This window comes from Agelaius phoeniceus, chromosome 3 (genome assembly GCF_051311805.1).
Source record: "Agelaius phoeniceus isolate bAgePho1 chromosome 3, bAgePho1.hap1, whole genome shotgun sequence".
Classification (NCBI taxonomy): domain Eukaryota; kingdom Metazoa; phylum Chordata; class Aves; order Passeriformes; family Icteridae; genus Agelaius; species Agelaius phoeniceus.
In genome coordinates, this window is record NC_135267.1 from 58,805,087 (window position 1) to 58,832,290 (window position 27,204).

At 45.3% G+C, this 27,204-nt stretch overlaps 1 protein-coding gene across 2 annotated transcripts in view; it reads right to left on the reverse strand.

Annotated features, from left to right (window-relative positions):
- Positions 1-26,732, reverse strand: part of FNDC1 (fibronectin type III domain containing 1) — a 63,259-nt gene extending 36,527 nt beyond the window's left edge. The window contains exons 1-4 of one of the 2 annotated variants that reach the window (XM_054630728.2): positions 26,626-26,732; positions 3,278-3,487; positions 2,822-2,920; positions 892-1,006 (exon numbers count right to left, since the gene is read on the reverse strand). In XM_054630728.2, coding sequence (XP_054486703.2) covers positions 892-1,006; positions 2,822-2,920; positions 3,278-3,479 — 416 coding nt within the window. In that variant the 5' untranslated portion in view covers positions 3,480-3,487; positions 26,626-26,732. Of the gene's footprint in view, positions 1-891; positions 1,007-2,821; positions 2,921-3,277; positions 3,488-26,286; positions 26,475-26,625 lie in introns of those variants that run through there. The other variant, XM_077175358.1, reaches the window with a different exon arrangement.
- Between the last annotated feature and the right edge of the window lie 472 nt (positions 26,733-27,204).

A 27,204-nucleotide genomic window follows, 5' to 3' on the forward strand; every position in this document is an offset into this window, starting at 1 on the left:
TTTCAAGATACTTATTCAAAACATCCTTTTCCCTGGGGGAAAGCTGCAGGATTTCCTGAACTGAGCCAGGCATGCTGGGTGGTTCCACACCACTATTTCACTGCCCCATGGCTATGAGCATGGCTGGATTGCTGGCAGGCCCTTGCTCCCAGAGCAGCACCAGTAGCTCAGTTCCCACCTGTCTGCCTTGATAACTGCTTCCACAAAGAAATAGAGAACATCTAAAATTGCTAGTTTTCCTGCTGTGACTCTCAGGGCACTTCAGCCCCAGTTTGCACAGTTCTTCAGTGTTCCCAGGCCGAGCAACACAATCTAGTGCTTTCAGATCTTTGGCAGTTTCCAGCCCATTTCCTTGTTTGTTTTGGTCTCCAACTGCTACAGCATGCTGCCACAAGCCAAGGTCTCACTCACAGGAGCCCCAGCCTGCTCAGCATCAGCTGCAAGGGGTTTCTGGAGGGTCAGAGGATGCAGGGTGCAATGATGGGTGTCTTTCCCACTGCAGAATGTGTCTTTCCCACTCCACCCACAGCATGGTCATCTCAAAGCTGTAGTCTGTTTTGACAACTCAACCCAACACCTCACCTCTGTGGGCTGTGCCCTGTCCCCCACTCCTTTGCCCATGCATCTTTGGGGATTTGCTGGCTGTGGTGATACACCAAGACTGGAACAGCCAAATAAATACCAGAGCTGGTGCTGGCAACATTTCAGAAGAGATGTAAACCCCTGTAGTACAACACTCACACAGGTCTCTAAATGCTAATGAGCAGGGCACTAGGAGGCAAGCTAAATTTTTCTCATAACCAACAGCAATTAAATGAATGCAAAAGCATTCAGTAGAGCTTTGGCAGCAGTTCCCCTTCAGTACCCATTTAAAAACCCAGGGCTAAGTACCTATTTGCTGCAGCCTTCCTCTTTTCATACAGTGGGTCTGTCCAAGTAACAAGCACAGACTGAGAGGACATAACTCGAACAGTTATGTCTTGTGCCACCTCCACCTCTTCCTCCTCTGAAAAGGCAAAACAGAACAGCATATCATTAACAACACTGGAGTTCTCTTTAAAAACAGCAAATGTCTTCAACTGACACCATAATATTCACTCAGCACAGTTGATTTAGAGATACAGGTGGGAGTAGAAAACTAATTACATTGATTACTGATGGTATTTCATGGAAAGATAATTTCTTTTGTTAGCTGTGTGCCTGCAAGGCCACAGTACTAATACATTTGACAGTCCTTCAATATTCTACTCGTCTCCAAACTGTTACTCACAGCTAATGTTTTATTAACACACTGATATTCACTATCTCTGGCAAATGCACTGCGAGAGGTACCTGGAGAGCAGAAATTTTGTCTTAAAGAAAATTCTAAGATTTTAAAATCAGGTTTCATTTTGAAGGGCAATAAAATAAAACATTCCTCAAAAATTTTTTCACAAGGGAGAATTAATGTATATTTTATGGTTTTGAGTGCTTCAAACAGATTGTTTGAATTCAGCTTTAATTTTTTTATGGTATACAAGAAAAAAAAGAAAAAAATCGTTGAAGTGGGCTGTTTTGACATATCAGAGTACCTTTTGCAAATAATTTACAAAATTTTAAAATTAAGTGAAACTAATTTGATATTTTGAGGTATTTAATTTTGATGAGGTTCCCTTTTCTATCTGTCCATCAAAGTTGTTTTAGTCTAGTCTATCTACTGGCTAATGAGAGATTTATTACTTTTCCTTACTAGTGTAATGACAACTATTTCCAAGTCTCCCAAAGGCACAGAATGTACAAGGCATGACCTTCCAGACAGAGTTTTATAGACAAGAAACATCGGAAAAAATATCAATGTCTCAGGAAAGGAAAGGAGCCAGTAAACTCTGGAGGATGATCTCAGTCTCTAGGGATCTTACTCATATATGACTGAAATTCAGGGAGAGATTGCTCTTCTCTTCAGCAAGAGAAGGGCATTAGCCCAAAACCCAGCACTGCCTGCAGAAATGGCAGGCAGCAGGGAGGCACATTCCCCCTCTTCCAAACAGGTTTTAATGCACAGGGTTTTCAGACAGTTCCAGGTTTTCCATGCCAAACAGCTACCATACAAAATGGCCAAGAGGACCCATCTACTACCCACAAATAGCTTAGGGGGCCTATTGACAAAGTTTTGCAATGGGAGCACCTGAAGAAAGAAAGTGAGCATGAGAAAGGAAAAGGTGTGAGATGGGATTTCAATACAGTTCAACCACAATTCTCAGTTCTGGCATAGGTGTTTATCACCATCAAAACCTCCTAAACACTTTGCCATTCCCATGCCATTCACATCACAGTGTGAGGGGGTGAAAAAGCACACTGGCATGGAGATGACTCAGAATCTCAGTCATCCTTTTTAACCGTGGCAGCAGCATGCAATCACTTCTTTCCAAGGTAAGTGAAAACTTTTGCTGGGTTGATGGTTCTGGTAATCAACCCTTCAAAAAAGGGGTTATAGATCTGAGAGAAAGAAGGCATATCATTTTGGGGGGCCTGGCTTTGATTTAATCAAGTCTTCTCATGCAGTTACTGCAACGCATAACATTTGTCGGTAGATAGAGAGGAGAAGATTAAAGAAAAAAAAAAAAACAGGACCTCAGAAACTCAACCCACTGTGTTACAAAATTGTATTATTTTATTAATCCTGCTTGAATTAGAGAATTAGAGATATCCATCAAGCTCTTTACCACAAAGAGAAAAACATAGTAGCTCTAGCATCAAAAGACTTTCCGTGTAAAAATCTCAAACCTATCTCTTTGCATCCAATTGTCTCCACTCATTGACAGTGGATGTGAAAGAAACATACCTGTGACTTTTCTTTTAGTTAAAGATGACCTATAGACAGGTTGGCTCCTTCCTTGTGAGCTCCTTGATGGTAGTGAAACCACATGAACTGATTCAGAGGCTGTGCATGCAGGGAAAAAACAGAAGGTTTCCTGTAACCTTTTTCATTTATAAGAAAGAATGGATTTCAGAGTGGTCTCACCACATGCAAGCAGAATCTGAGCTATGGCTCTTCTCTCCACCCTTTCCTTCAGGTGTTAATATGACAAACTTGCATATGGTGTCTCTTTAACATAGCATTGAGTTCTCCTACAATTTCTACACAATTCTCTACATAATACCCTCACTCTGCAAAGACACAGAGGAAGAAGGGTTTTTGATACCTAGGACAGCACATGATATGTGCTCACCTAGCAGCTGCAGGGGACTACAGCAGTGTGCTAGCTAAGCCAGGTGCTCTCAGGGAAATTTCACTCACCCAGTTTTCTTGCTTCCTGGTTTTGTCGCTCTTGCAGCATCGGAGCATAGCTCATCCTTCGGTTGCTCTCTCCATATCCACGGGGATAGCCTTGGGATCTGCTGTGTGGACCCCTGAAGCCTGCTCCATAAGGGGGTCTCCACCGAAAAGGTAACTTGCTGTCTGGAGACTGGGCTCGCACTCTCAGAGGTCTGCTTGGCATGCCTCTCTCTTCACAAAATAAGCAAACACACACACAAACCCCATGATAGTTACTATGGAGCACATGATATTGGCACTCCACATATGTTTGTTGGAAGCACATCTATGAAGATCAGAACAAAGGGCATAATTTTACAGCTTTTTAATTGTTTCTATAAAACCAAATTGGAGTCACAACAAGCTTTCCAAGTGGGATGTACAATACTCAACAGTGCCTTTTCCCAGGCCCTTCAGACAGACTGGTGCAAGACCTTGAAAGTGAAAACATATCGTAATACAAGGACTCCTGCCAGAAACTGGGGATGTCTTGTAGCTTTCCTTTTAAATCTTTTCCTTTTTTCTTTTTTAAACCCCCTTTCCCCACTTCAGGCACACTGGTACATTATTTTTTGGGAAGAGCTAAAGTTCAGTGTAAAATGAAGCACAGAGCAGTTTTACTATTAAAAGCAGGTTCTTTTCTCCTAAACCCACCTCTAATTGTTCTGTTCTCTAAAATATCTGTTCTGCACATGCCTTCATTCCTCACTTCCCAAACTCTCATTATATGATCCCTTGAGCACTGTAAAAGGTATCTCATGCAAGTTGGGTATTTTTTAACATTTGCTGACAAGTCTTTTAAGAAGTCACACAGGTTCAAGGCTTAACAGCTCTTCTAGTGAAAAAAAATTTCCTAGTATCCAATCTAAACCTCCTTTTGGGCAACTTGAGACCATTTCCTCTTGTTCTGTCACTTGCAACTTGGGAGAAGAGATTGACTCCCACCATGTTACAACTTCCTTTCAAGCAATTGTAGAGATTAACAAGGTCTCCCCTGAGACCTTTTCTCACCTATTCTTAACAACTCCAGCTCCCACAACATTCCTTTATAAGACCTGTGCTCCAGAGCTTTCCCAGCCTTACTGCCATTCTCTGGACTTCCCCCAGCACCTCAATGACTTTTTTGTAGTGAGTGGCCCAAAACTGGACACAGAACTCAAAGTAGCTGAGTATCACCAGTCCAAGTGCAGGGGTATGATCCCTTTTCTGGTCCTGCTGCCTTGCTATTTCTCATACATTTTCCTCATGTCCAACCCAAACCTCCCAAACAGCTACCTGCAGCTGCTGCCCAGCATTACAGGGCTACATGTGCCTTGCTCCCACCAAGAAGTGACTTTTTGCAGGCTCCCATCAAGGAGCAGCGGGCTGCTGAGATATGTTTCCCTATCCTCCTGTTTGTCAGATTGAGCCAGCCCCATTCCCTTAGGCTCTCACTGGAGCCCATGTGCCATTGGTAGCCACCACATCCCCAGATCTCAACATTTCTCCTGAGCATCCCAGCCCTGGCTGAGGGAAATAACATCTCCCCTCAACCAGCCACACTCTCCCAGGTGCCTGAAGTTTTTACAGGCTGCAGTGGAAGCACACTGTGCTGGTTTTCTCTCAGCAGCCCTGTATGTTCTGGGAAGAACACTGCAGCCCAACAGCTCTGCTTCCCCAGTCAAAGCTGCAGCTTTCATCTGCAATTAAAATAGAGAGTTGCAAGGGATGAAGGATACAAAAGGAACTAGCCCAGCCAGAAAGACATATGGAAAGTATTCAATCTGAAACAAATGTGGTTTTAGGCAAAGAGAATTGTACCGACCCTAAGGCTGAATGCAGGGGATCAGCTGAGATTTTAAAACCGTGGCTTTCCAAGGATTCAATTACTTTCCTCATGGTAGTACCACACTCTACTACCATTGTTCCCATTTCACTAGTTAGTTCCAGTTTCTTTTTATCATTTCTCATCACAGTTTGACCAGCAGGAGTCTGAAGGCACCCAAGATAGAGTTATCAGCAATGGTTAAATTGTCAATGCTGATAACTGCTGATCCATCAAAATTTCACAGTGTTTTTGTGTGAAGTCTGTTCCAGGATTTACAAGAAAGGGACTTCTCATTAAAAATGAAGAGTAACAGCAGGAGCTTACCACAGCCCAGGAGCCATCCCTGGTCTGGGATAAGGCTGAAGGCCCTGACCTCAGCCACACAGGGGAAGATGAAGCTGAGTTTACACCTCCCCACAGAAGTACCCACCAAGTTGCTGTCCCACAAGGTTTAGCCATGCCAAAGGGTTGGCACTTCCCAGTCAGGAGGACATTTCACACTCCTTAATTCCCCAACAGAGTCACTGTCTTCTGCAGTCACAGCCCCTGAACCTCAGCATCCCCTTGTCCTGGTCTCCTGATCTCATCTTAGCTCTGGGAAAAAAAATCTGAATTTCCACAAGAAGGATAACCCTGGGACTGTAGACAGTAAGCAACAAGAGAAACTCATTGTATCCTAAAAACCAGGGTTTTATCCTCCTGGCCAGGCTTATTCTTGTTCAAAAAAATCCCTCAGAATCACCACCACCAACAACAAAAATCCCACCAAAAAAATCAGAACTGTCCTAAACAAGCTAAACTCACAAGAGAAGGGATGGGAAGAGGAAGTAATAAATCCCATGCATAATTTAAGTCATTCATCTCCCAATGATGCCCCTTCCTGTGGGGATACTGAACTCCCCAGGAACAATAGTCTTAAACAGCCTTAAAAGAATTAGCTACCAAGTACTTGACTGAACTTAAGGTTGAGTCTTCCTCATCTGCCCATTATTTACCCCTGCAAGCATTTTCTCTTTTGTTCCAAAACTGATTTAACAGCTCTCTGAACTTCCACTCTAGTCAAACTAAATCAACTGGTAATCACCTTCAGAACTCATCTAAAGATCAACCTGCAATTACATTAAAATAAAATGCTTTCTTATAGTCTTGAAAAGGAGAAAGTGTCACTCCCTTTCACTCTCTTCAGTCTAGAAATCCAACATTACTTAGAACTGCAGGAATCTGTGTACAGTATCTTGGCCCTAAAAAATTCGGGGCTGATTAAAGCCTTGAGACTGACTTCTCACAATGAAATGTCCACTAGTATTGCCAAAATGTCTCTGTACTGTAGGAAAGCATTTTACAAATTATGTAAGCCCAAAGCACAAGGTCTAAGCTGAGGGTAAAACATCCTCTGAGCAACCACACAAGGAGGCAGCTTGCACTTGCCAAATCATACAGATTCTTCAGAGGGTCTCATCAATTATCTAGCAAAGGAAAACACAAAATAGTTCCAGAAGAAAAGGGAAGTACTGACCCCTAGCAACCAATCTATAACTGCAGGGGAAAACATACCAGACAACTCAAACCTATTAAGGTACAAAAAGTCATTGAAATTTGAGGTCACAAAAAATCAGGCACTTCAATTTACCACCACAAGTCTAGGTACAGATTTTTCCTTTTGCCTTCCACAGTCAACAAAAACTTTTCTACACTTTGTGCACCATAACTTCAGGACTGGAAAACTGGACCTATAAAATGTGTTCTGCTGCAGAGATAACACTTGGCACAGCCAGTAGACAACATACATATAGTTTATAAGGAACTATGAATCTCTCTTTTCACTTCAGGCAGAAGTCTGGGAGACTGAGTACAGTGGCCCAGCCATGGCCAAAGCAACAGAAAGGCAGAAATTGTATCTGCTAAGAGATAACAAAGTCATCAGAAAAGACCAAAAATGGTAGCTGGTAAATGAAATTTTGCAATGGACAACTTGACCAAAAATCATCAGAATCTGCATTGCAACAGCAAACCGGCAGGATTTTTGCAGTTCTTTTAGGGGAAATGTGGTGTTTTAGTTTTTATTATTATTTTAAATTAAGTTCTAAGCATAAAATGAGACTTACTGATTCTGAACCCTGTACTTGAGACTACTACTGCTTTACCAGACAAAACAGTATGAAAAGTTAAAGAAAAAGTACTGCTCAGAAGAGCAGTTCAGAAGAAAAGAACTGCTCAGTTCATTTATCCTTCTCAAAAAGCAGATTCCTGTCTTAAGAAGTCTTTAACTGCTCCCTAAGCTCAACTAATTGTCCTTTGAGGTAAGAACCTTGCACCACTGGCAATCTGCAACCCAATTTCAGAGCTGAGCAACTCAGTTTACAGACACCCTGTGCTTTTCCACTCAAAACCACCATCAGGACTAGAAAAGTACTTCAGCTAGATGCAGTTCCTAGATCTCTGTGGCCATTTCTGTGGAAAACAACACTCTGTATAATATACATTTCCATAAGCATCCAAGCCCTACCTCCAAGATGTCAGCTGTACTTGTAGCAAAAAATTATAGTTAATTAAAGAACAGGGGGGAAAAGACACATTATATTTCAATTCCTTAGCTGGCAATTCTAAATTTAATTCCATTTTTGAGGTGTAAAACATTCATATTCATAAAACCTATTGTATTGGACACTCCTAAATGCAACTGCTTGAGCCGTGACACTCAAGTTCAGGGCACACATGGCAAACACATCCTAAGGCAACTCTACAGGTGCCCTTCTTGGTCAGCTCATGGAACCAAGACAGGATCCTGCCCAGGGGTGCAGAAAGACTGAGGAATGCCAGCTCTGCAGAAAGCACCTGGGAAGTCAGAGAGCAAACCCCCACATCCATGTGGCAGTGTTCATGTACTGGCTGCATCATGGCCAGACCTTCACCAGGAAAAAATTTATTGTTTTCAAAAATACTTTGCAACATGATCACTTCTTTCTTCTTCATGCCACCAGCAGGTGCTGATTTCCACATCCTATCTTCCAATAGGTAAACCACTTTGTGTATTGGCTTTAAGGGTTGGGGCAATTCAGATACACCATCTTGTTTTTTCACCCAATTTGAAATAGATTATGAAACAGAGTGTATTTGACAAGGTGAAAGCAGAGCTTCACCAGCAAAGCCAGGCATCTAAGCTTTGGAGTCCTTTGTGCAACTTAAGGCTTTCAACCTCTGCTGATTATTCATAACCAGGAAAAGAAAAACGTCCTTTCACCATGACTGAAAAGCAAAGGGGAAAGAAAACATCTCACTTTTCTCATCCAGCAATCCACACAGGGGTGGCTGCTCTCCTCCTCACCCTCACATAGTCTGACTGTTACCTGTCACCATACAGCTACCCCCAAGCCACATCAGCAGAAAAGAAGAAAGAGGACAAACACAATACCACAGGAAGATAGTTGTTTTCCACCCAAAAATTAATGTCCTATGTCACTTTGTCTAAGTGTTACTGGATTTTTTTAAAGTTGATGGGTTTTTTTTTTAAGTTGACCCAAGCTCAGTTAAGAAAATGTGAGCAATTCACCAGCTTCAATGAGGGCTGGACTGGGGCCATCCCAAGAAGAGTTCACTCTGCAAAGATATTTCCTGCAGTGGGTGAGCCAGCTCAAACAGTGCTGATGTGGCCCTCCGAACTGCGATGTGCTGACTGCTCTAAATGCACAAGACTCTGGGATCAGTGATTTCCCTCAGATCTGCCCTGGCACAGAGCAGAATACGAGCTCTAGTGGGGATCTTCAGAGTACTGCAGCAGTTAACACGTGTAAAAGCCTAAGTATATGACCTAAGAGAAAGTAGGACTGCAACGGAAAAACAAATCCACCCTGAGGCTTACTGGGTCGGTGGGTCCCCTAGCATTTTAAAATGCACTGTTAAATTTTCCCTGTGTGGGCTGATCAACTCTTGTAATGCCATTAATTTATACACTCAACCTCAGATCTCCTCCTGGAAATAAGTTACTCAGTTAAAGCAGTAGAGGTGACATAAAAGTCCTTTGTTTCTTGAAGAAAAAAAAAAGAAAAAATAGTTTAGCACATTTCCACACACTTCTGCTTGGCGCAGAAAGCAGGGACTGGAACGCTTTAGTTCCTGCAAAGCACAATGGAATCTGTGCCATAATTCACTGGGCTCCGGTCAGGAGTTTCGGGCAGAGGACCAGTATCCAGCGGTAATGTCCGATTTAAGGAAAGCGATTCATTATACATCTGTAGAGGAGTTACCTGGCATCCAGAGGACATTCTTTAAATTGACAGCATCAACAGAAGTTTCCAGCGCTCCCTTTGAAGAGCCCTCTGAATGCTAAGCACAGTGGACCAGGGCACCTTTCAAACTCAGGAATGTAATCCTACACGATTAACACGTGTATTGCGACTTAGGAAAAACCAACAGGGAGTTATCAAAGGCTTCACGTTCTCCCACTGACATCAATGCACAGGCTTCCTTCTGCATCAGTGACCTTTGATGGGAAGCCTCTGAGGCTGGGCCATGTCTGTCTCTCACACCCACTAGTTTTGGATACCTCACATCTGGGCTTCTCCAGTGATCAAACCACTGTGCAAAGACCCCCAGGAACTTCACAAAGGCTGTCAGAGCACACTACAGCCATGGCCCTGGTCTGCAGTACCCATTCAGCGTGTTGTCTAACACCTGCCTGTTCACTGAGTTGGAGGAAAGGCAGTACTGGAGTGACAACAGCTTAGGGGGTTCCTTGAGAGGACAGAGCAGGTGAAACCAGCTGGCAAAGGTAGAGGGTTGCCCTCATCATTCCTGGCTTCATCCACAGGCTGAGTTGAGGGATTCTTTCCATTAACTTATTGGGCTATAATTGTCTGCTCTCCCTGAAGACTGCACCCTTGGTATCTTGCCCTAAGCATGAAGTCGCTCATCTACATCTGCTAGCCTATTTATACAGCCAAAACCTTTAAAATGCACATTATCAGTGACCATGCTGCTCACCTGGCAGGTATGGGCACTATAAAGAACTCCAGCACCAGAAAGATGAAGTGCAGAGTCACTGCAACCACATGTGAGGTATGGACAACAGGTATGTGGTTGTGCACATTCCTTGGCAGGACCTCCTCCTCTTGCCAGTCACCATGAGGACAGAGCTGCCTTCTAACCCTGCTGCCTTGCAGGTGTGACTGGTTGGCTTGAACAGGCATCACAGGTGACAGAAAAGCATCATTTGTATCAGTGCAACCATCCACAGCATATAGCTGGGCAAGGGTTTGCCATAGAGAAATGCAGGGATGGATTAGGGCCCACCGAGGTTCCCTCTAAAATGACAACTACAAAGGCATGGATAGTATCTTCAGCCAGCATGACAAGGGGGTAAAATCATGGCACTTGGCAAGGGAGAACTGAGACTCAGTTAGCTGTGCTTTGCTGCATGCACTAATCAAGCAACAAAAACGTATGGAAACAGTTCCTCCAACTGGGCCCGGAGCTGCAACAGCAAAAGCCATCCATTCTGAGCCATACAGCTCCCAGAACCCCACTGTTATAATTCTAAAACTTGCATTTTCCCTCTTTCTCTTTCAACATTCTTCTCAAGAGATGCTGTGGACAGCTATGCCTTAAAAACAGCCCCCTTGCTTTATTTTACATATCTGTGCCACTATAGCATACATTTTTCACTTGTAATTGTCACCTGGAGAATGATATCAGTCTCATGAGCACTTAAATATATTCCTCACCACATGCATTTGAGTTCTTCAACTCAAGACTGCATTCAAAGCTCTTCACTGCTCTCACAGCTTAAACCTTCCTAGCTCCCAGATGAAGCCTTGGTAGCACACTTTGTCTCCAACTTATTTTGAAATCTACCCCTGCTCCAGAGGTAGAGGCACCAAGTCATTGCTCCTTTAGGTCCAATGAGAGGACAGAAACCCCTGACAGTCCAGAAGAACTGAGCAGGTGGTTTTCAAGCTCTCCTGGCTGCACAGCTCTGGCCCTGGGGATCCTTGTTGCCACCCACACTAATGTGCATGGCCTGGGCTCCAAAACACATGGTTTACATCAGGCCACTGTTTCAGCTCTTGGAGAAATACAGCCCACTGCTCAGCTCAGCAGCCACTTCTGGGAGTGCAAAACATGAAAGCTACCCCAGCAGCAGGCCTCCTGAAAGCTTCCAAACATCAGGCAGTGAGATGGATATGGATGGATATAGCATACCCTGTAAATCAGGAACAGCATGTAGGGGTGTGACCCTTCTAAAATAAAATCCTCAATCGCTAACAGAAAAGGGAGCAGCATTTATGAAGAATGTACTTTGTATGTCATAAAAACTATAATTATTCCCAATTCCCTAATAAGTAAAATACGGAAAAAGTTGAACATTTGGCAGACCCATTTTGGAAGAGTTTTTAAAACCAACTATTTCAAAACCAGCACTGAAAGGTGGCTTATAAACCTATCACTCAAACTATCCCTTTGTCTAGATACATTTCCTCCACCTGGCTGTCTAATACCAATTCACAGTGATATTAGTCTATTTTTCTTTTGGATTCTCATCAGTGCATCTTTCAAGGTCCTGATAATATTAGCTTGCTTACATTTGAAGTCTTTGAAGTTCTTCATCTGGTGAAAATAATTTTGTTTCTGGTGGATTGTTTTCTTTTACATGGCTTAACCATATCACCCAGAGGTACTGCCAAAATGACTGACAACATAAGGACTTTTCTTCCTATGCAGGACAGAGTCATAATTCTGACTCCAGCTATTCCTTGAGAGTCCAGAAAACAGTCTGAGGATTAGGTGGTACCATCAGCAGAATTAGGCTTACGGCCTTTTAGTTTTTAATAACAAATAAAAATCAGATCTATACTATTTGACTAAGTTTCAAATGTTAATACAGGTATCCTTTCAATCTTTGTTTGTTGATTTCAAGTCTAACCTTTCCTAAACTTAAAAATGGAAGACTGTAAGGAGGGACTGGATGCCTGTGGTACTCCAGTTTGACCCGAAGCTCCCTGGCTTCAGTGGAAACCTCTGCTTCATCAAGCCTGTCAAATTTGATTTGCAAGAAGGGAGACTCACTGATTTACAGAAAAAGAAATTTATAGCAAATCTCACCTATTTCTTTTAAATCAACAAAGAGGAAAAACTTGAGGTGTCAATGGATCTGATAAAGCCACTGATCCCAAATGATTCCATATGCACTCCTTCAACTCCTCATCTGCAGGATAAAGGGAATATTAATGCTTCTCCAGTGAAATGCACCTGAGGTTTCCCAGTGCTGACACCACACTGCCTCACGAGACTCCTGGCTGTCTCCAATAGCAGCTCCTGTGACACTCAGATTCTTCCTAGTGTGCAAGAAACTCTCATCTCTTGGCTTCATTGGACGTTTAGTTGTATAAATAGCACAAATATCAACTTACAACATCTTAAGCCCTGTTTCTGAGATAAATCAGAGCCTGAGGCTGCTTCAAATGGTACAGTCTGAATTTAATCTGACTGCAATCACAAACATGACAAAAGCACAGGATAAAGTTAGAACAGAGCTTGTTTTCCCACAGATAATCCTTGTACAGGCTGTCCTCTAGCTCTATCAGAAGTTCAGGAAGGAAACCTGCCTGAGAAAATTAGAACATTAACCTACACCAAGCAACTCATGCCATGGCAAGACATTGTTAGAATAAAACACCCCCCTTAAAGTCTGTGTCTTTCCACACCATGTTTATGACTGTAGTCACCACATTGCTTTTACCTACACTTTGTTGTTGTTTTCATATTCATGTTCTTCATTTACTATAAACTGTGGTAACTTCTTTGTTTCTAACAGTCTAAGATGAAGCACACAATACATCAAAACCATGTCAAGAAAGTTAAGAGCAAACAAAACATTGCCACAATGCTAACAAGACCTATAATTTTGGTGAGTTTCCTCTTTAAAATTAGGGACACTTGACTCATACTATGTTTTAATGTGTATTTATGTTGTTGAAGAAGGTATTGAAAACACGCTGTTCATTGAAGAGAAGTGGACAGCACAGAAGAGAAACCCACAACATGGTCCTGAATACTTGGAAGCCACATCTTCCCTGGGACATCCCTGACTTCCAACTGCACACATGCACCATCCTCACACTGTCCTCACAGCCACCTCTACAAAGGCTAGGGCCATCAACAGCACTGGCCCTGGAAACAGCTTAATCAGTGTTAAAGAAGCCCATTGGTACCACGAGTGGCAACACTCTCCTTAGTGGGGAGAAGTGGGTTTTAAGCACAGCTCATATTGCTCTCTCTGACTGCAGGAGAAGGTAGGAGAAGAAATCCCTGAGAGATTCCAAGGCAGCAGGATCCCCCTGAGCAGCTCCATGGCTCCTGGGGGCACTGCAAGGGCACTCATGCATCCATCTGTCACTGGTGCCAGGGGCAAACTCATGAGTTTAACAGCATCTTCCATGCAAGTTCCTGGAGTGCAGGGCTTCCTTTTGCTCACCACTACCCCAGTCCACTGCTTGTCCCTCAAACATTTCAAAGGCTGTCAGAGGCGTGGGGATACTTCAAGTGCCACTTGGAACCCAGGCAGGATTTCAGCTGCATCACCCATGATGAGCAGCAACACTCTCATTCATTCATGAAAACCTGGAATAAGACAGAATATTTGCTCAGACTGACTTAGTCTCAGTGGATTTCTCACATTCTGTGAAGCTGCCACCAAGGAGATGTTTCATTTCCACATGAGGAAATATATGCAGAGCTTTCTTTAAGTTGAAGGTGAAACTCCAACCACAACTGATGGCCACACAGGTATGGCTAGATGGGAAGGATGACAGGATTACAAGCCCACAAATGCCCTTCTCTCCAGCACTGACACCAGCATGGAGCTTGCACGATGCTGCTCTGCCCAGACTGGACATGGGCCCTGAGTGTGTGAGTTACTGCACTGCAGCTTCCCCAGGACATTTATCGTCACCCCCACACAGGCTTGCAGATGAGACAATTTCCCTCTTATTTCCCTCTAGCTGGATTTCAAAGGATGCCCACAGGTGAGGTAGTAAAAAAAGAGAGTATTGTTTCTAGGCTGTCAGGCATCCCCTCCACCACTGTTCCCTCCCCCTGTGCCCGCAGCCTGAGGCAGGCAGCTTTGAAGTGGGTTGGCAGGGGACACAAGTCAGAGCCAGAGCATGCGCTTCTGTGAGCCAGGCTCTGTCCTGCTCCCCACAGCTATGGTCATAGATCTCCAGAAAGGAAAACACACCTATTAAAATTGCACTGCTCATTAGGAGGCTAACTAAACCATGGCAGCATCTTTGTGCTGTGCACCTGGATCATTTCTTATGAACCTAAATCTGCTCTCCTTTCACATCCATGCAATCTCATTAAAACCAGTGGCATGTATAGAAGCACTCAAGTGAGGAATGAGGCCCTGCTTGCTCAAAGGCTGAAGAAAACATTGTATGTAATTATCCTGATGGAGGATATGGACTAGGCTTAGGGGAAGTCACAGGAGGAAGCACAGCTCTCTTTCTGCACCAGCTTTCATTCCAACCTCATCAGGCAGTGGTTACCAACATCCATAAAGCACAAAGCTTCACATGCTTTGTTCATATTATTCACTTTATCTGTGAATTTTATTTTCAATTAAATACTTCTACCCAAACACCCAATTTCCTTCCAAATTTCTCCCAACTATTGGTTGCTGGGATGTTTCATGGCCCATCCTCAAAGCAGGAGACATATGGTAGCCTACAGCCTACTCTGTATTGGTTTGTGACAGGCTGTGGGAGGAAAGTGACAACTCTTAGTCACCTTCACGTCCCCTGAAAAACCTGTTAATTTTAGCCACTTTAACACTCAGCAAATGGATTACATCAGTCATTTGTGGACACAGCAACAAGTGTTAACCAAGCCACAGCTAGTAAAAAACCTCATGGCTTCAACTGTTATTCAGAAATCTAGGATTGTGAAAATTTCAGAAAACTGATTTAACTGATTTTCACTTATACAAAAAAAAAAAAAAAAAAGGAAAAAGATGATCAGTAGGATACCTCTGAAATGAAGATTGGTTTTGAATCCAAAGCGTTGGCAGCCTGGATGCTGTGGCTCTGCATTTAGTTCATTCCTTTATGCATACCAGAGATGTCACCAAATCATCCTCAAGCATCCTACTTACATTTGGGACAGTTGAAGTTTTACACTTCTCTCCAAAACCACTTCAAATATAGATAAATTTGTTCCCTTACCCAGTGAAATAGCACAGATTTTTTAATCTACTGGAGATTCATATGTTTATGTAAAGTCTTTCCATTCCATCTCTAGTTGAAGTGCATGTTCAACTTTCCATTCGAAACTGCCAAAAATGCCTCAGACTCACAAAGTCAGAGTAGGAATTCGAGCTTCATCATGCATTGAAGGAAAATAAAATTTAAAACTCTTCATTTTTATTTCACATTTCAAAGCCTTTTATAAATCAGAAAAGTTAGTTTCCCATGGTGCAGGTTTGCTAAGAATAAAACTCAGGCTCAACATTAGTGCCTGCTCTTTCATTAGCAGCAGTCAGAATTTAAGGTTCTTTACAGAGACTGGAAAACATAAATCTTAAAATAAAGTGGCCTTTGCTGCTTCCTCTTAATTGAAAATGTAAATAAAAACCACTAAAATATTATTTATCAATCTCTAATATGAAATGGTTCACGGTTCACATCTTGAAGTATTAGCTGCTCTGATTCTCCTAACTAACTTTATTCCACATTATTTATTGCAGAAGTTCTTTCAACAAGTACACATATAGTTTTCTACCCTAAAAGGGAAGCTGGTGGCACACCCCCAAGGCTCCCAAAGTGCAAAACTCATAGATCCCAGATAAAGTGCATGCCAGGGAAATGCACAGAATAGTATGATTGCTATTCTTTGGAGCTCTGTATTAGGTTGGGCTCAGATAGGCACAGATCTTCATTACTGATAAATTACTTCCTTATTTGATTTCTTTTCCAAAGAGCAACTTTCTGCAGTCATATTCAAAACAATGTCTTCATGCAAAGCCCTGGGCTGTTTCACAAGTTCTAAGCAGTTCTATCATAGCTGAGCAGACACAACTGAGACACACGGCAGCAGCCCCTTGGATTCACCTCATCATGATTTGTTAAGTACAGCTTAACAAATTTGTTAAGTACAGGGACAGCTGGCAAAGATTTTACCCAATTAATAACCTTGAAAAGCATCTGAACATATAAGAAAGATACACTGACAGCTCTGCAGGTTTGTAAAAGAGAATCTATGCCATCTTTCTTGGGTTAGCCCGGGGATATTTAGAACTGAAAATTCACGTATCTACATTGATTTGGTCTCCAATGTTGAGGTTCAAGATTTGCAGCTTCTCCTCCCATGGCACAGAATATCCCTGACCAGTAGGATGTACAGCAAGAGGAGCCTCTGGGTAAGAAGAAAATCAATCCTTCCTGTTAACAAAGCCTCTGCAAAAATAGGAGAGTAAGTCTCAGGAAGTCTTTAACATGACATAGCTAGCAGGCTGCTAGAGCTATGTCCCAATGTACATGGACCCCTATTTTATGCTATTCATGCTTGGTGTTTGAGCACCCAAAGTAGGAGATTTGGAAGGAAGGATGCAGTGGAAGGGTGTATTGATCAGCCCACTGTGACTGCTGCGAGGTGACCTGTGACACCAAGCTGGCACTAGTGCAGTTCAGAGGAATGAAGCTTTCTAACACCAAAACACCTGCCCAGCACTGCCTGCTTTGCCTGTGAGCTCTGACCCACCCACCACCAATGCTGGTGACCTATAATGATGTGGTGATGAACAATAATTCCCTCTCTCTTCAAACCTGAGCTTCTGATGAAAGGCAGCTCTTACTTCTGTGGCAGTGGTAATCTCTGCTGTCACAGGGCTTTGACTGGATCTGCATGGCAAGGACAGGTTACCCAACAGGGTTATGGGCAGCCTGAACCTGGGTGTTCTGTGTGGCCACTGCTGGGGAAGCAGCCCTGCAGCAACAGCAGACACAAGGTCCAAGCTTGGATCCCTCAAACCAAGGCTGGCTGCTAAGAGCAAGGCAAGGAAATTTGCACTATTTTACAAGTAACTTAAGCAACTTGCTAACCTTTTGTGGGTTGGCCATCTGCTACCATTCAGTAGCACAAACATTTTGCTGAAGCTGCAAAGCTTCCTGAAACACAGTGATTACCTTCCATACAAAGAAGCCCCAAATTACTCAAAAGCTCCTACAAGCATTTTGAAGTTTCACTATTTGCCTTCTTGGTTTTTATGGGGACTACTTGCAAGCATAACAAAAGTTTGTGGGTTTTAAAAAATATTTATACAGCACAAGCAGAGAAAAAAATATATTTGCAAAAGGTCCAACTGCTGAAAAAGTCAAATGGTTCATTTCATATTGCCAAAAATCTTGCAAACTCTATGTCTAATTTTATGAGGCTCTTATGTTTGGATTCATAGGGTCTGCTTCTGCCACCCTCACTACAATTACTAGCAGCTTGTTCTGTAAGTGTCCAGTCCTAAGAAAAATCTTGCTTCTCCCAAAGGAAAGCAACAGGTTGAACAGTAGGAATACGCTAAAAATCACTCTCCCATCTTCAAACATACCACCTTCTTTCAGAAACATCCACACTAATTCATCAGATACTCTGATGCTTACACCCACCAGACCCTGAGGACCATCAGTTATCTGAGCTCTCACTTCAGCTCTCTCCACTGGGCTGAATCCTTCCTCTCTCCCTGCTGGTGTTAGGAAAAAAAAAAACCAAACTTGTTTTTTCTTGTATTTCTTTCTCCCTTCCCTCTGTTGACACATACATGGATGGTTCCTTCCCTCCACTCCCAGTGGGAATGTGGACACCATCCTCTCCCAGACACACTACCACTGTGCCCACACCATGCTGCCTGTGACTACCCTGTGCTAGCATAACATGGGACAGATGGCATGTCACCACCACAAGGAAAGATTTTAGCGAGTTCAAAGCCATTTCTCTTTTAATTTCACTTAAGTAGCAGTTTGAAATCAGTTTCCATCCCTCCAAGGTTTCACACTCGTTCCTATTCTCATGTCACATCATCAGCTGCAGGTTTCCAGCCCCATGTGATACCAAACACAACCAGAATCCCACAATGTCTCATACCACTCATCATCCCTCCCTGAGGGTAATTTAAACAGGTGTTTTTGCAGAGGAAAGGAAGTGTGTTTGCAGAGGTGTCTGGCCCTCAGCAATCAGCACTTCCTAGTGGCATGGCACACCCTGCACTGGGGGCTGACTTGCTGGGAGGGCAGATGAGGAGCACATATGGTCTGAGACATCTTGTGGTAATAAATTTGTGCTCAGCAGCTGAAACCCAGCAGCTCTGACCTGACTGGGAAGGGCTTTCATGAAAACATGTATATGCTCACTGAGCATTGAGTCCCCTGACTGCCATTTAAGCATGTACTCAGGCTCTTGGAGGACTGGCTTGACTTACAGTAGTCATTACGAGTGAAGAAAAGGAGCTCAGCGCCCTGGCAGAGCAATCACCACATTACAAACAAAATAATATATCACTGTACACATCTAGCATGGAAATTTGGCTTGCTAATAGTGCTGTTTAAGGTTTAGACTTTCTAGGTTTTTAATACTATTGCTATCACAGAAGAGCTTCTCTGGTTAATTTCATTTTCTTTTGACTTTGTTTCTTTGTACAGACAGCAATTTTGCTTCTGCATACATTCAGCTTGGGGCAACTGGGCAATTCACAAGACATCAGTCATTACTTCTTGTTTGGAAAATTTTAAGTAGAAGAGAGTAGCATCTTAGCTTGGGCAGTTCTTCAGCACAGTACAGCACAGCATGGAAAAAGCATTCAACTCGTTTTTAAAACAGGGCCAGTGGAGCTCGGGAAAGGTGAGATGTCACTTTCAAAGTCTGTCTCAGACTTTCGAATGAAACCAGGCCTTGTGATCCCAACCCACCTCCCCAGTAACACAACCTTAGGCACTTATCAAATACATATATTAAAAATACATGCAACCTGAAATCAGCCTGAAGTCTCAGACCAGCAAAGCCAAATGGAGCATTTCCATCACTGCCATTTGGTTTTAAATTGTTTTTAGCACCTCTGCTTTGGGAGACCAGAAACATGAGACCGATGCGCAGCTGGGACACAAAGCTCAGCTGATGCAGCCAGCAGGGCTGCAAACACATAACCCAGAGCAGCCACTCCTGCAGAGTGCAGCGAGCCCTGGGCCAAAGTCACCGGATTGCTGTGAGCCTCAGGCTGCTGCAGCCTCTTGGAGCCTGAGCTGAGGCCATCTGTAACACATCCCGGGCTAAAGACCACACAATTATGTCACCCAACTTGGCATGGCTTCAAAAGGTGACCAAAGGGAAAGACATGCAGACTGTGCAAAAGTGCAGCTCAGTTACTCATGCAGGGGCAGATTCTGATGCTGTTAGGTGCTTCCATGGGGCTGCCACATGAAGCAAGACATTACCCAGCAGGAGTTACAGCATCTAAATCCAACTCTCCATCCATCTGGCTACAGCCTGTGTCCTGCAGTGCTCTCAGACCTGCCCCAAGATCTCAGCAGCAAAGACAAAATTAAACACTGTCTTCCTGAGGCTGAAAACATGAAACCTGGATGGGTGGTAGGGTTGGGAATGGGGTGCTGCTCCCACCCTCCCCTCCCTCAGCATCAGGAGCATCCAGGGGCTCTGAGAGGGCTGGCCAGGCAGGTGGCAGGGCTTAGGCTGTTCTCTGGTACCACAGTTCATGCATGGCAGCATGTTTTGCCTGTTACATTTGCTGCTTTCCATTGTGGGATTTTTAAAGCACACTCAGTAGTTTTTCCCCAATACCAGCTAAGCCCTTCTGTACATCCTTCCAAGGACACCACTCTGAAAGAAGGGATTAAGCATTTCATAACAGAATACCAAAACAAATTATGTTGACCATTCAATTTCTCTTATTTCTGTCTTTTTTTTTTAGAGATGAGGAAACACTAACATTCCAGCTCCAGCAGTCCTGAACTTTTTCCCAAAAAAAAGTTTCAGCCAAAATATTCCAGTCAACTCTACAGTAAACATGACAAATAACCATTTGAAGAGTGGCCTCTTATTTTACAGCAAATGTATATATTAAGAACAACCAACTCCTCCAATGGAAAAATAATCAGTTTAGCACAGGAAGAATACAACAGTCGGAAAGATTTGCTGGAACCAGGATCATTGCAGGATGCCCAAGAGGACTTAATAACTATGTAATAGTGGAATAGCTGCACTGGAACTGTGAAATATGAACACACTCCACAGTCCTCAAAGAGTAATTTACTCTGTTTAATGAAGAGCTGATTTGATGACTGAGTTACTCACTGAAGAGGGTTGATTTAAAATGCACACTTCTCCAGACCACTTTTTAATGTGTACATAGTTAAATTTGGATGTACATTTTATGTGTTCTTCCAGGATGAGGAGAAGCTTGGACTGCCTTCCTTACCACTGGATTTCAGTATTAAATTTGATGTAATTAACAATTTCTCTTTGTTTTGGAAAAGGTCTCTGTTTAGAGCACACAATTTCTACATGTCTTGGGTCTTTCTTCCACTTTTCCTTGCTTCTCTACTCCTTAAGACTATTTGCTTTAAATACAGACCTGCCAAATGCAAGCACCTATACCAAAATAGAGACACATGCAGGCTGATTTCAGAGGCACTGAAGAGTGCTCAGCTCTAACCATAGCACAGAGATGTGGCAAAGCCAGGGTACACAACCCAACCTGCCGCGTGGGAAAAGCTTCTGTGTCCCACTGCACAGATGTCATTTATGAAGAGCAAACAGTGGGCCAGAGGTTACAAGTTCAATGAGAGTGAGGTACAGTGACTGCTGCTTGAGAAATATACAGTTTAACCCAGAGAGATTTTAACCATCCTGAAATTGCTGTGAACAGTACAAAACATGCTGAAGTTTAAACAGTCATTTGCAGAAACTCTGAGTAGGAGAAAAGACCTTATATGACATCCCAGACAGCAGCTCTGGGGAACTGGGGAGGAGAATTTGCCATTTCCAGAGCTACATGACCCAGCAGCCATGTGCCTTAGGAGGGCAGGACACAGGAAAAGTGGTCTGGAGAGAAGTGGGTACCAGGTCCCATCCAGCAGAGAGGAGGCAGAGGGAGCTCAGCAGCCTGCACAGGTCTTGCTGGGGACCAGAAGCACATGAGCTGTCAGCACAGGCTTTCATCTCCCCAAGCAAATCAAGAGCAGGCAATGAAGGGGATGCTGTGTAAACACTGTTTGATGTTGCTCTTGTTAACTCTGCTATTGGTACAGCAGTTAAGCACTCAACCATGTGGTACACTGTGGAAAAAGTTATTTTTCATTACAAGCTTGTCTAAAGTTTAAAGAGGAACCAGGGAAAGCAGACACTTTCCAGGTGCTTGTACACCCCCAAAGGAAATGAATCCAACTACAGAGGTGCTGCAGGCAAAAGTAAGTGCCTCAAGTAAGAATAAATGTGAGAGTTGGGATCAGAGTGTGCATAGTCAGTCTAGCCAGGTACAAGGGTAGTGCAAAATCCTGCTGGTCTAAATGCCTCTTTGGTAAGAGTCAAGCAGTGGAGACACAGGACTAATCCACACCATCCTCTAAATCCCTAGACATCCAGGGTGTGGAGGAAATTAAGAAACGTGTGTCCCGAGACCCAGAGAACAGACAGCAAAGCAGAAGATCTCAGCAGTTCTTGGTTTTCTTTAAATCTTGTGCAATTCAAGCCACTGTCTTGATCTTGGCAGTGCTTATTTTGGCACTTCAGTTTGTGAACATTCAGCACAGACTGTAGGTTTTGCAGCCAACAGTGCAGCAGAATAAGCAGCAGTATAGCAAACACATATAAGAAAATGCTAACACTATTTCAAAGGTTTTCTGTTGGGTCATGCACAACAAAGGATCTTTCAGGCAACCTCACATATCTTCAAGACACCCATCACTCCTCTACTGAACTGGAAATGTAAGACATACCACTCCTCAGAGGCTATGAGGTTAGTGCAAACATAGCCAAAATGCAAGTTCTCAACCCACATGGAAGCAAAGCACTTGGGTTTTTACAGAGGGAAAGGATATCCTCAGTTTCAGAATCTGCTGCTCTCCTCTGAATTCCACTGCCTCACAACCCAGCAGTTCATCCCTCCCTCTCATGCTGGGCAGGGGCACTGGCTGCAGAGATGAAGCCATCTTTCTCATCTTGGGGAATAATGAAAACACTCATAGTTGCAAGTGAATTAAATTTCATGTGCATTCAAAGGAATAAAAACAATCCCACAGTGCAGCACACCAGTGAAACTGTTGCTGCTTTGGGGAGCTGTAAAAGAGAAATGACACGTGGCAATTTCAGGGGTAGAAAAAGATAACAGGGAGTGCTGGCACCTGCCTGAAGGATCAGTACAGAGTCTGCAGGGTTGGGAGAACCTCCTCAAGGCTGCACAAAAGTGTGGTATGCCTACAGCTTGGGGGAGAAAATAGCAGCATGGGCTTCCCAAGAGGAAGGCACATCAATGCCCATTCCATTTCCTCTGGGGAAGTGACCAATTCTCCTGCTTAGTGCATTAGCAGTCTGTGGGTGACTTGCCTTTCATCCATGTCATCTCCTCCTTCCCAGCAGAAAGCACAACAAAAGGTAAATGTTCCCATGATACATGCATGCACCTAGCCATGGTTCACTTGGACAAGTGAAGAGGGAGTAAAGGAATACTAATTTATGAAGACAGGTAACCCAAGTTAAACACGATAATCAGATCCTGACACTTCAAAACTAAGGGGGGAAAAAAAGTGTTGATTTGGCTGCAGTTTTTTGCTTATTTGGGATCACACCCAAGCTACTAAACACAGGTTCAATCTAGAGGTCTTTGGTTAGGAAGAGGTTCCAGTCCTGATTATACTTGAACTGCAACAGCATAAATTTAAGAGACCTAATGCCTGGTGCCAGCACATCCCAATGCCAACTTAGCCACATTCCTGAGCACTTCCTCAATGACAGACGGAGATATGTTACATAACTCCCAGCTAGAGAAACCATGGGTCCTGGACATGAACCAGAAGCTGCACCTGGTGGAAATACTGCTATGCTTCCTTCATGTGAAGACAACAGCTCACCTGCAGACAGCTGCATACAATGTGAAGCAGATATAAAGTCCAACCTAAGTTATCTTGAGAACTTAGAAGTCACTTTTCAGTGTCCTGCACAGGAAGTATGATCACTGAATGTGTCTGAGCTATATTTTTGTGCAATTGAATGCTCACTCAAGACACTGGATCATAGACACAAGATCCCATTCCCCCTGCTGGCGTATCTTTGTCTTGCTGCATCATTGACTCAGCCCCCCCTTCTAATTTCTTTTTGTATAGATCAGCTTCTGCAAGCATCTTAACCACATGTCCAGCCAAAATCAGTCCATGTGCACTCTGAAGAGCTGGAATCACAGACTTGGACAGCACAGGAGCTTTCATACATCTGACACACCCAGAGGCTGGTACAGAGCTATACAGTTAAGACCATTACAGCACTGTCCTAAATAACTGAGAAGATACATTCCTTAGAGCTAAATGAAGTGGAAAATTCCCTTGGAGACTCTTCTGCTTTCTCTGTTTGTGTCAGACAGTCTAGACAAGGGAGGAAAATGAGAGTTAGTGCTGCTGTCAGAAAGGCTCTTGCTCTGAACATGGCCTCCTCTTAATGTCTCTCCCAAATTTCTCCCGCTGGCCGCAGGTGGTTCCTGAATACTGTTTTTCTAAGCTAATAAGGTGGGTGGGTGACTACTGTTTTCTGTAGTCAGTATCCATTCTTCCACACATGGGATCTGGCAGCAGATCTCTCTTGGCAATACACAAATGGGATCTGCCCCCTGAGCTGGCTCCAGCACAACACCCTTCTCTTACGCTTTCTTGGCCCGGGGTCTGCCACAACAATCCTGGGCACAGGCCCCACACTGATTTTCTATTTTGATAAACAGAACACAGTCAATGACAGCACCAGCCCAATGCCAGACCCTTACTGGGGAAAAACCCTTTTTTCTTTCCACAGACAGAAATTGAAGGGCTTTTTCACTTCATTGGAGCCTGTCTGCTGAGCCAAGGCAGCCTCCCTGTCTCACAGACATGGTACTTGGACAAAGGCTCCAAAGTGCAGAATGGGTTTGGGACAGATCCCCTAGACAAAGCACATCCAGCAAAGGTGGTCAGCAGGACAATTTCAAACACAGCTAGAATGTGAGAAAGCAGGACCAAGGGCAGCAAAAATGCTCAGCAATGGCTTTTACCCCCTGAGAAAGAACTCCAGAACCCACCAGCCCTCTTGTCTAAGACTGCACTTGCTCATGACACAGCCTGTGTTTATAGCTTACAAACTGTGTTTGTACCTTATAAACTACTCTCTAGACTAGAGAAGGAAAGTGGTGTCCACTCAAAGTGGCCAGCACATCAACACGGACAGGGAGTACACATGCAGCCCACATCCAGTCACTCCAGCCACACTGGGGTTAACAGCTCAGTATTCCCACTCCAGCAGGTTTTGGTGTGCTCCAGAGTTCCATAGCTGGGAAGCACGAAGAGCTCTGTGCAGCACTATGCCAACACATTTGGGTTTGTTCAGAAATTGGCCCAATTTTTACACCACATTGGTGTGGGACTGCAAACAAGGAAAGACTAGATGGATATTACATGCAAAATTTTTAGTGAAGTATCAGAATCTCCAAGGATTGCTTTAGACATTACACAGTCAGGGAAGCAAGACCCTGCATGCACTCAACAGCTAACACTTTTCCTCAGAGGCTATGACATTTCTCACGATGTTTCCCTAACTAGCAGAACAAAAACTCCCCTGCTCCCTTCCCTCCTCCTCTCTCTTTCCAGCAGGCAGCCCCAGCGATCCAGTTCCCCTCCATTTACCACTGCCACAAGGGAGCACTATTATAAAACCGCTTCCAGGAGTGTGATCCCAAGCTTAACCCGGACGGGCACAGCAAGCTGCAGAGAGACTACAGCTCCAGGCTAAGCAGATCATTCCTTTCCGGATGTTTAGCTGCACACTAAAACTCACCAGGAGCCACGGGTGACATGAAGTCCCAGGCTCTGCCGCACAGCCCAGAGCTGCAGGAGAGTTGGAGAGGATGCTATCGTCCTCGGCTGGCTCCTCTGCGACTACAGCACGGGGCTGGAGATGGGACAGCCACCACATCCGGAGCCTGGGGGCAAGTGTCCCTGTGCTGCCACCCTGGCTACTGTAACCCCAACGATACATTCTGGCGCTGAAATGCCTTTGCATGCCTGTCTATACCCTGTCTTTAGCCGTGCTCTGATGCACACCTTGTGGCCACAAGCTGAGGAGATTCGGTTCAGCGTTGTCTGCGGTGCAAAAAGCGCCGCGGGGGCTGCAGCGATCGCTCACTGCTTCCACAAGGGAAAGGACAGGGCACATCTGCCACTGCCTCCCACAACCTCTGCCACCTCCAGAGCAGCTTAAACCTGAGCCTGCGGGCCCGGGGAGCTCTGACAGCAGCGCCAGCCTTGCCCAGGCTGATACGGGGTTCGATCCACGGGACTCCGACGGCGGGAACGAAGAGAGGAGAAGAGAGATCTCTCCTGGCTTCCCGGGGAGATGCAGCGCTGGGCTGCCGGTGTCAGCGCCGCTAACCGCGCGAGAGGGGCTCCTCAGCGGAGCCCAGACGGGACGGTGGAACCAGCACGAGGTTCCATAGGGAAAAAGGCATCCACGGGCTGAAGGCAAGCGGGAGGCTGTCACCCTCCGGTGCCATCTGTTCCCGTCTGGAACGAGCGTCCTTGTGGGCTGCAGCCCGGCGCTCCGGAGCTGCCCGAAACGCGGCAGAGCCGCAGCGGGCTAACCCACGGAGGGTCCCGGCCGCTCTCCGAGCGCCGGGTGACCCTCGGTGCCGAGGCTTGCCCGGCTCTGCATCTCCCCCTCCCCGCTCGGGGGCACCGGCCGAGGGGCCCGCACACACCGAGGGCAGCGGCAGGTGCCTGTGCCGGGACAGGGAGGCGGCCGCCTCGGCCGGGGTGTGCCCGCGGCGCTTGTCCCCGAGCCGGGCGGGGGCAGAGAGCGGCGCCGCGGGGCATCCCCCAGCACCGTGTCGCCCCCGAGCCCCCCGCCCCGCGGCACCTCCCCGCCGGGCAGCGACGGGCGTGGGGCGGCAGCTCCCGCGTACCTGGCAGGGCGGCGGGCAGCAGGGCGGCCAGGAGCAGCAGGGCGGCCCAGGGCGCGGCGGGCCCCGCCATGGGGCCGGGGGCGCGGGGCGCGGGCGGCGGGAGCGGCGGGGCGCGGAGCTGCCGCCCGCCCGGCGATCGTCTCGGCGGGGCTGCCCCGCTGCTGCCTGCGCGCCCCGCCGTCTCCTCCTCCCGGGCTGCCGGGACACTGCAGCCGGCGGGGCGGCCCCGCGGAGGCGGGAGACTGCCCCCCGCCCCTCCGGCCCCGGCCCGCCCGGCGCCCGGCCCGCCTGCCCCGGCGGCCAGCGCCCGCAGCATCCCCTGCCTTGGCGAGAGCGCACCTGGCTCCTTCGGGAAGCATCTCCCCAAGGAGACGACGAACTCCGTGCCTGCCCCTCGACACCCAGGGGAATTTCAGCTGGCCCACGCGTGTTACCCGCACCCTCGTGCTGCCTTCTGTCTTCTCCCCTAGTGGCACTGTGCCCTCCCAGCTGGGGTGGGTGTTCAGTCCTGCGTGGGCACAGGGATCCCTATACAGAACTTTCTTTATCGGATTGTCTTTCCTTCTTCTCATCATCTTTTGTTCTTTCTTAACTTCCACCCCGTATGGGGCTGGGGTTTTTGCTTCAGTAGCCTTGCATTGGAGGATGCACTGTTAGATCTGCAAGGCACTTTGCAGTCCGACTTGTCTGGCTCTTCCTGCAATCCTCCAGCCCACATCCCCCATCTACTTTTTGCTGCATTGCTGAGGGATATTTCTGTAACAATTAATAATGGGTCCCCTGCTGTGGAAACTAAGCAAAAATAAAACCAAAGCAAAACTAAATGAGCATAAAAGTTCTTGCCTGCTATGAAGAGAAAGATACTAGAAAAAATAAACACCATATTTTATTTAAAAAAAAACCAACAAAACAACAAAG